The sequence below is a fragment of the Peromyscus eremicus genome, chromosome 19 (genome assembly GCF_949786415.1).
Source record: "Peromyscus eremicus chromosome 19, PerEre_H2_v1, whole genome shotgun sequence".
NCBI lineage: Eukaryota > Metazoa > Chordata > Mammalia > Rodentia > Cricetidae > Peromyscus > Peromyscus eremicus.
The window spans coordinates 10,807,215-10,817,222 of NC_081435.1; the positions used below are offsets into that span (position 1 = coordinate 10,807,215).

At 41.4% G+C, this 10,008-nt stretch overlaps 1 protein-coding gene across 3 annotated transcripts in view; it reads left to right on the forward strand.

The window, feature by feature from the left end:
- Rnf125 (ring finger protein 125) overlaps positions 1 to 1,479 on the forward strand; it is a 77,624-nt gene extending 76,145 nt beyond the window's left edge. For all 3 annotated transcript variants that reach the window (XM_059245958.1, XM_059245959.1, XM_059245957.1), the window contains one exon: positions 714 to 1,479. In XM_059245958.1, coding sequence (XP_059101941.1) covers positions 714 to 800 — 87 coding nt within the window. In that variant the 3' untranslated portion in view covers positions 801 to 1,479. The remainder of the gene's footprint in view (positions 1 to 713) is intronic.
- Positions 1,480 to 10,008: the final 8,529 nt, after the last annotated feature.

Here is a 10,008-nt window from a genome sequence, read left to right on the forward strand (position 1 = left end):
GCGTTTGAGACTACCGAGAAAAGACCCCAGAGTCAATTCAGAGTATAATTAAATAAATTTATCAAGGCTACTAGCAGGGACACAGTCTTAACCCGAATCAGAGATGTGCCTCGCAGAAGCCGGTGAAGGAGGGGCTTTTAAAGCCTTTCATCCACAAGAACTATTCTGCTGTGCGGGGATTAGACAGTGGAGGTGACCTCAAAATAGTCCTTGAATGTCTGTACAAGTTAAGTCACAGAAGCCAAAATCGGCAGTTAGTCATCATAACAAGCAGATGGTCACAGCTGTGCATTTCTGGGTGGGGGTCAAGGAGTCAGGGTTGCCGGGAACTAATCTTCCAGTAACTTGAGTCAGAGACAAACGGCCATTAGGTACCAAGGTGGATGCCTAATACAAAATGGAGTTTCTTTAGCCAGGTCCTCTGGAAGAGCAGTTTGTGTTCTTAACACTGAGCCATTTTTCCAACCCAGATGTCTACTATTCTCTTTAAACTATTAATTAAGACTTGATGGCAATTCCTGAAAGGCCAGTGTAGTCAAACAGGAAACGGTAACCTCCAATAAGTTCTAGGTCTGACAGGCTTCCTGCAATGATGGACAGGCCATGGAACTCAGGGAGCTTGTTTCCTGAAAAGGGAGCATTGCGTTGAGCCTGGTGCCACCCCCTCCCATTTCTGAACCACTACTATTTCTAATCATTCTTTTCTGTTGTAGGACTTTGATATAATCGAGGAAGCCCTTATCCGAAGAGTGTTAGACCGCTCACTTCTTGAATATGTGAACCACTCAAACACCACATAATTTTATAAATAGCAAGGGACCATTCACTTATACCATTTAAGATGCTGCTTGAAGGACTGGAGGGAAATTGTCGATGTTTGATGGAGAAAACTGTACTACAGTGTTACACACTTGTCTTTGCTATGTTGCATTCAAAAACTGCTTTCATTCCAGTTTAGAACTGCCTTTACATTCTTGAGTTTCGTAGACATTTAACCACAGGCAATAGTCTCCATAAGCTATTAACAGATGGAAGAGACAGAGGCTGAGTATGTGGTGAAGGAGCTCCATGTGCACATTGGTGATGCTGTGCATAATGCTACATGTTCATGACTATCATCATGGTTAGGCAAGATAACCAATCTCTGTTCTGCACAAAAAGATGGAGAAAGGAACAAAATATGGACATTAAAGGAAATCTGAAATTTATTCAAATCTTCATGCTCTAATCTCCAATAAAGGAATGTAAATAACCTCATGTGAAAGGAGGAAAGGAAAGAACTTGAAATCAACAAAATCCATTTTAACCAAATTACAGTACCTAATACGCTAATGGATTTTGTGTTTGGAATGTATGCTTAGTTGGGCATGGTGGTGAATGCCTGTAACCCAAGTATTTGGGAGGTGGAAGGATCAGAAATGTAAGGCCAGCCTTGGCTAATGAGACCATAAAAAACATTAAAAAACTGAAAAAAGATTATGTGGACTTAACTATTGGCATACTATATATGCACATATAAAAATTTGATGGAATATTTTTCAAATATTTGTAGCTTATTATTTAGAGGTGTTTTATAATATAAGTGATTTCTTAAGACCAATCTGTGGTCAACATTTTCACATTAGTAATTTTGAGTGGAACTCCTAAGCTTTGTTTTTAATTTTAACATCTTAAAAAGTATAAAATAAAGCACACATACTAAAAACCAGATCCAAAATGTACAGCTTAATGTGTTATTATAAGAAACATTAGTACTCATGGATGGTGACATGCGTATGCCTGGGAGGCAGAGCAGGATTGCTTCAAGTCCAAAGCCAACCTGGGCTACAAGTTGCAAGCCTGCTTGGGCTATAGTGCAAGACCTTGTCTCAAAACCAAAGAAACAAAAGCATTATGAACTCATGTATTTAGACATCTATGAATGGACTTCCATCCATTACAAATGTCACTTTATTGAGGTCCGACTCCTTTTTTCTTTGGCCATTCCTTGAAGGTTGGCTGAGTCCTTTGAACACTTTATTACTTTCCTTGCTGTTTCCTATGGCAAGATCCTCCATGCGGAATTTGTGTTTGCTATTATGTACCTAAAATCACCAACTCCTCAGAAGCCTGATTTCTTTCTGTGCAGAATGACATTTCAAACCACAGTCAGAAGCTGGGGATGGTAGCACATGCCTGGTAAGAGGATCTGTTGTTCAAGATCTTCCTCAGTTACATAGCAAGGCAAGTACAGCCTAGGCTACAAGAGACCCTGTCTCAATCCACCCCCCTCCCATTTTTATTCCAGAAAAAGTCTCTTCGGATAATTGCTGTTATTAAGGTGGCCATTGTTTCAGGGGAAGAGCTAGGGAACAGCTGTTTGTTTGTTTAAAGATAGAATACTTTATGACCAGGCATGGTGGTCATGGTAGTCAGGGTAGTTCAGGATGGTTGCTAACTCGAGACCCTCTTGCTTCAGCCTCCTGTGTGTGAGGATACAGGTCTATGTTACCATGCCTGGCAGTTATTCCCCATTTTCAAAAATAGTTTTTTTGTGCCAATATTTTTTGTTATGCTCTACTCTCTCCCTTTTTATCCCCCAGTTCTTCAGGTGTATTTATTATTACTGGAGTTTTTCACATTTGATTCTTTAATGACACATTCAGGACACTGATTAGAATTTCCATCTTGAAATGAAAAGTAACAGAGACTATGGCCATCAACTCCTGGGGGTGAAATGCTATTTGACTTAAAATTAACTTCTTTAAATGGCTGGTGAGAGGGCTCAATAGGTAAAGGCACTTGCTGCCAAGCCTAACAATCTGAGTTTGATCCCTGGGACCCACGTTTGTGAAGGAGAACTGACTCCCACAAGTGCCGATGTAATGGGTACCCCCACACACACCCCACACCCACAAATGAACATAAAACAACTTAAACTGTAATCACTTATAAGCATCATTTGTTACACTTCAACATTGCCATAATCATGGTGCCATGATTTCTTCCCCCTTTTTTGAGACAGGTTCTCTATATGTATACCTGGCTGATCTGGAACTCACTGTGTAGAGCACACTGGCCTCAAACTTTGGGTGATCTTCCTGCTTCTAGCTCCTAGTGCTGGGATTTAGATGTGGCCACTGCTTTCTAAAATTTCTCTAATGAATTTTCCATGACTACTTTGATATTGCTACTGTTTTCTCACCAGGACAAGGTCACTTGGGAGATATAAAGCAGGGGAAGAAAAAGACTTCAGGACATCCCTTTCTTTCCTTCATTTCTCTTTTGGTGTTAGATTAAAATCAGGAACTGATGTGCATCAGGCCAGTGCGTCAGTCAGTCTGTGTTAATTTAGAGCCATAAAATCATTACATGTGTAAGTAAGTTTAAAACTCCATTCTGGAGGCTGGAGGGATGGCTCAGTGGTTAAGAGCACTGGCTGCTCTTCCAGCAGATCCCAGTTCAATTCCAGAACCCGCATGGCAGCTCACAACTGTCTGTAATTCCAGCTCCAGGGCATCCGACACACTCACACAAACATATATTTAGGCAAAATGCCAATGCACATAAAATAAAAATAAACATTGAAAAATTTAAAAGAAAAATAAAAACCTATTCTGGATAACCATGATGGCTCAGCAGGTAGACTGCTCTCTGTGCAAGTCTGCCACCCAAGTTTGTCTGATCCCCAGCAGCTCATGGCGGGAGGAAAACTGACTCCGGAAAGTTGTCTTTTCACCTCTGCACGTGCTCCATGGCATGCTCATGTCAGAACTCACATCAGCACACATAAAAATAAATAAATAAACGGGGGTGGGGCTGAGGAGATGATGACTCAGCAGCTAGGGTACTTGCCGCCCCATCGTGAGGTCCAAGGTCCCAGCACCCATGTGGGATAGCTCACTCTAGCAGCTCTTCTGGCTTCCACTGGTACTTGAGAACACAGGTGCCTGAGCATACACACTCACACAAAATACTTAAAAATAACAAAAAATTAAGAAACTCAACAACCGAATTCTAAATTGAGCATGGTGACTAAAGTCTGTAATCCAGCACTTGGGAGGTAGAAGCAAAAAGATCAGAAGCTTGAGGCCAGCCTCAGCTACCTAGCAAGTTTAGGCTAGCCTGGGGTTACACGTGACTCTGCCTCAAAACCAAAGCCCTGTGTTCTAAGTCCTAAGTTGAAGTCATGCTTTGCTAACAGTGCAGGGACACACTCAGAAGTCTACCTGAGGTTGGTGTGTTTGTCTTTAATTTTGTCACCTACAGGATAAATTAGGTGCTGGCCGCCTGAGGTATTTTGTGTTCTGAATTGCTGCAGTTTGAAAATGATATGCAGATATCCTTCCACTGTGCTTTGACCTTTTTATAAAAAGGAGTTTGTAATTCATTGCTTTAAAAAGTAAAAACCAGTATTCAAAGTTGTTGATTACCAATAAAAATCTTTCATGTGCTTTTTTGTAAATACTGCCTCATGCTACAACTTTATCAAGGGGGAAAAAAATTCCAATGATATTTTAAACGAGGTTCTGCTAAACTTTGGTTGGAAAATGAACTGATTGTGGACGCTCCTAAGAACCCCTGAGGATGGTAATGTTGCTTCCCTACTGTTACTGAGCATTCTGTGTGCTTCATTTTAAAGTGAGCTTACTCCAGTTTTTGAATGGTTATCAGATGATAATTTGTATGCTCACACATCGAAAGTATTTTTTAAGTACTAAGAGATTCATTCTTTTATTGTTCAAATGTAAAAAGAACTTCTGATCAGAATTTAAAATGTGTAATTCTTTTTCTTTTGAAAACTATTATTATGAGAAATAAAGAATGGCAGGACCATTGCTTTCATTAAAATATCCACTGTGTCTACTTGGTTTTCTTATTTTTATGGTACTGGGTATTGAACCTAGGATCTCAAGCATGCTGGTCAAGCATTATAGTGCCAACCTACATCTCTAGTCCTCTTCCTTTTTAAGACAGAATCTAAATTAGTTGCCTAGGCTGCCCTTGAACTTGTAATCTTCTGTCTTAGCCTCTTAAGTAGCTGGGATTACAAGCATGTGTCACCATACACAGTTTTTGTTGTTTTGAGACAAGGTTTCACCATGTAGCCCTGCTGGCCTGGAATTTGCTTACATAGCCCAAGCTGGTCTTGAACTTGTGATCATTCTGTCTCTATACACCCCCCTCCCCAAGTGCTGGGATTGTAGCTATGCACTGCTATTTCTGGCCAAGTAGGTTAGGAAAGCCTTTGCCCCTCTTCTTTTCAGTACTAGGGCAGAAACCCAGGACACGGGCACAGTTCCAGCTAACAGTGGCGCTAACAGCCAACAGTAACACCGCGGTGCTCAGAATACCAGGTTTTCTAAACTGCTGTTACGGGTATTTGGAGTGTTAGTGATGAGGGGCTAACTTTTGCACTTTAGAATATTGAATATCCTTAGTCTCTGCCTAGATCACAAGCCAACAGCATACTGTTCCCAGTTAGGACAACCAGACATGTCTCTAGACAATGATAACGGCTATTGAGAATAGAATCTTTAGTTGAGAACCACTGAACTAAATGAAAATTACTTTTGTGGTTGATGTTACTTAGCAACCGTTAAAAACAAAGAAGTGGGGGTGTACCTCAATAAGAAAGCTTGCTTAGCATTGTTGACGGCCACCTTCAGTTAAGAAGGAGCTGTGGTCAAGCCTGAGATACATGGGACTCTGTCTCAAAAAAAAAAAAAAAAAAGTGCTTCTACATTGCCTTTGGGCTGGGGATGTGTCTTAGAGTACTTGTCTCTCACACACATCTATAGGTTCAATCCTTAGCACCAAATAAAATAGGTGTGGTTACACTTGCCTGTAATATCAGCCCTGAGGAGGTATAGGCAGGAAGAACAGGTGTTCAGAGTTATCCTTGGCTTTATATTGAGTTTGAGGTCAGCTTGGCCCACAAAATATACAGTCTTATATTTCAGGAAATACACATTTAAAAAAGTTTTAATATAAATAAATATATATGTGTGTGTGTGTGTGTGTGTGTGTGTGTGTGTGTGTGTCTGAGTGTATACACCACGTGCATGCAGGAATCCTTAGGTTAGAAGCATCAGATCCCCTGAAACTGGAGTTACAGTTGTGAGCTGCCATGTGGGTGCTGAGAATGGAACCCATGTTCTCTGCAAGAGAACTGATTTTAACCACTGAGCCATCTCTCCAGCCAGAAAAGAACACATCCTAGTTTTTGGTTTTGTTTTTTGAGACAGGATCTTAATATATAGCTTGGGCTGAGCCTAGAAGTCAGAAATCTGCCTGCCTCTACCTCCTGAGAACAGAGATTAAAGATGTGTTCCACCTTTCCTGAATCAAAACAAAACAAAACAAAAACCGAACACATCTTTCATTTGTTAATGATTCCCAAGTTTGAATAAAATTAACTAAAAGTTACCATGGCAAAAATATATATGAGAGCCAGGTGTGGGGGCACATACCTATAACCTTGGCGTTTAGAGGCTGAAGCAGGAAGACAGTTTAGTTCTAACCTGAGCTGCATAAGGAGTTCAAGACTAGACTTCAAAACTTAGTGAAAATTTGTTTTGTTCTGTTGTTGTTGTTGTTTTGAAACAGGATCTCATGTAGCCCAGACTGACTTCAAATTCAACATATAGCGGAAAATCAACCTTGAACTCTGTTACTCGAATGTTAGGATTACCAGTACCTACCATCTCATCTTCTTTTGTTTTGTTTTTGAGACAGGATCTCACTATGTAGCCCTGGCTCTCTTGGAACTCACTATGTAGACTAGGATGGCTTCAAACTCACAGACATTCACGTCTTTTTTTTTTTTTTAACAGAGGGCCTAAAATGCAACATTATACTATCCTTTTATAAGATTTCAAGTTTGTGTTCTGCAGAAATTTGGGCCTTGGGGCCTGCTGATTTGAAACCCTTTACAGGGGTGTTGTAGAATATTATTCTAACTAAGCAAAGATGTGTTATATTTGTTCATGCTGCAGAATGTTGCTTGAATTGTGTAAAGGTGTGTTTCTTTTGTTTATGCTGCATTTGTTTAATTATGAAAAAGATTGTTGCATTTGTTTCACCTTGCCTGCCTAAGGCACCTGATTGGTCTAATAAAGAACTGAATGCCCAATAGCTAGGCAGAGAAAGGATAGGCTGGCAGGAAGAGAGAATAAATAGGAAGAGAAATCTAGGCTCGAAAGGAGAGAGAGGAAGAACGAGAGAAGATGGAGGAGAGAATGAAGGACATGTCTGGGGCGAGAAGCCAGGCAGCCGCCAGACAGACAGACAGACAGAAGCAGTGAGAGTAAGACGTACAGAAGTGAGAAAGGTAACAAGCCCCGAGACAAAAGGTAGATAAAGAGAAGCAGGTTAATTTAAGTCAAAAGAGCAAGCCAGAAACGTGCCTAAGCTAGGCCGAGCGATTCAAAACTAGTAAGTCTCTGTGTCGTGATTTGGGAGCTGGTTGGTAGCCAAAAGAAAAAGGCTGGTACAGAGAGAGAATAGCTTTTCCCCCCAGTATTGGGCATTGAACCTAGGGCCTTGCACGTGCTACTCAGGTTCTCTACCACTTAACACCCCAACCTTCCCAGTTAAAAACAGGAAGTAAAATAATACAATTCATAGAAACAGGAAGCGGAATGGTTTCCAGGGGTTGGAAGAAGAAATGGGGGGTTACTGTTTAATGGGTATAGACTTTCAGTTCAGCAATAGGCAAAAGTGCTCAAACCTGTTGTACAAACCAGGTGTATAGCTGATACTATGATACTGTGCATTTGAAAGTGATCAAAATGGGTAAGGGCTCAGTGGTTAAGAGCACTGGCTACTCTAGGTCCAATTCCCAACACTCACAGGACAGCCCTCTTCTGGCTTTTGCCAGAATTGCATGCACACGGTGCATAGACATGCAGACTGGCAAAACACTTAAACACAGAGAAAGGAAGAAATCTTAAAAATATTTATATCAGCCAGGCAGTGGTAGTGCACACCTTTAATCCCAGCACTCAGAAGGCAGAGCCAGGCAGATCTCTGTGAGTTCGAGGCCAGCCTGGTCTACAGAGTGAGATCCAGGGCAGGGACCAAAACTACACAGAGAAACCCTGTCTCAAAAGACCAAATATACATATATTTGTATTAGGGGCTGGAGAGATGGCTCAGAGGTTAAGAGCACTGGATGCTCTTCCAGAGGTCCTGGGTTCAATTCCCATCGCTCATATGGCAGCTCACAACTGTCTGTAAATCCAGTTCCAGTGCACATAAATGCACATAAAATAAAAATAAATCTTAAAATATTTGTATTAGATTTACTTTTTTTATAAGTATTTTGCCTGAATGTGTGTATTGCACCATGTCCATGATTGTTGCCCATGGAGGTCAGAAGGGGGCGTCAGATACCCAGGAACTGGAGTTACAACTCCTCTCTATATGTGCTGAGCCATCTCTCTGCTACCACCCCCAAACAGATCTTTAAAAAATTGTGTAGATGGGTTTTCTTTTGTGTGTGTGCTTTTGTGCGTGTGAAGATTGCATGGAGGCTACAGATTGGTGTCATCAATCACTCTCCACCTTGTTTTTTTTTATTTTTTTTTATTTTTGAGGCACAGGTCTCATTATGCAGCTCTGGCCAGCCTGGAACTTGCTATGTAGACCAGGCTGGTCTCAAACTCACCTGCCTCTGCATCAAAAGATATATACCACTATACCCAGCAGCTTATTTTTGGAGACAAGGTCCTCACTAAACTTGGATTTTGCTGATTTGGCTAGAGTGGCTGGCCAGTCAGTCCCGAGAATCCTTCTATTGCTGCCTTGCCTGCATGGGGATTACAGGTGTGAACTTCCATACCTGGCTTTTTAAAAACGAACATATACCATGGATTCTGGGGAATCAAGGTTAGGTCTTCTTGCCTGTCCAGCGAGCACTTACTAAGCTGTCTCTCCAGCTCCTACGAGTCTACATTAGCATTGTTTTTCTCACCCCAATTCTCTCTCTCTCTCTCTCTCTCCTCTTTCACACACATAGACACACACACACACACACACACACACACACACACACACACACACGAGCATTTTCTTTTTAAATCAGTTTAGTAAATTATAGTTGTCAGTGAAATTTGGAATAAAAGAAATGTCATCTCACTGGCAATGCTCCTGAACTTTCAAAAATAAAGCATTTAAATATAGAGACTGAGAAACTCCTTGTCGCTGGTTTTCACCCACGGGTTCCTGATCAGAGTTCTGATAAAGCTCTAAGCACACAGCCTTGTTTGAACTTTTCACCTTTCATGTGCTGCTGTGGGTCTCCTCTGGCTGATTGCTAGTCAGGGTGTATCACCCCTATTTTATGTTCATTTGTGTTTTGTTTTGAGACAGGGTCTCATTATGTAGACCAGCCTGGCCTGGAATTCACAAAGAACCTCTTACCTCTGTCTGGTACTTAAGTTGTGTACCACCATGATTACCCCTCTACCCCATTTTAACATTTTGTTTTGCAATGATGGGATGGAGCCCAGGACCATGCACTTCTAGGCAAGCATTCTAGCACTCAGCTACATCTCTAGCCTCCCCACTCCATTTCAGCTTAATTACCTCTTTCAAGTATTCTACCACTGAGTTACACACATAGGAATGGACTGATTTTTTTTTTTGCGGGGGGGGGGGGGGGGAGTGCCTTGTTATGTTACCCAGGTTGGTCTTGAACTCCTAGGACCTAGTGATTCTTCTGCCTCAGTCTCTCAAATAGCCTGGACTATAGTGTATGACATTGGACATGGCTAAACTTCTCTCATACACATTTTTTCCCAGATGGATTGTCATGTAATCCAGAAATGCTGATGTCCAGGTTGCAATATAGTGGAGGAAGGTTATATAACCCTGTGAAGGGACCTGGTCTTAGAGTTTCTATTGTTGTGAAGAGACACCATGACCATGGCAGCTCTGAAAGAGAAAACATTTGATTGGGGTGGCTCACTTATAGTTTCAGAGGTTCAGTTCATTATCATCATGGCAGGGAGCATGGCAGTATGC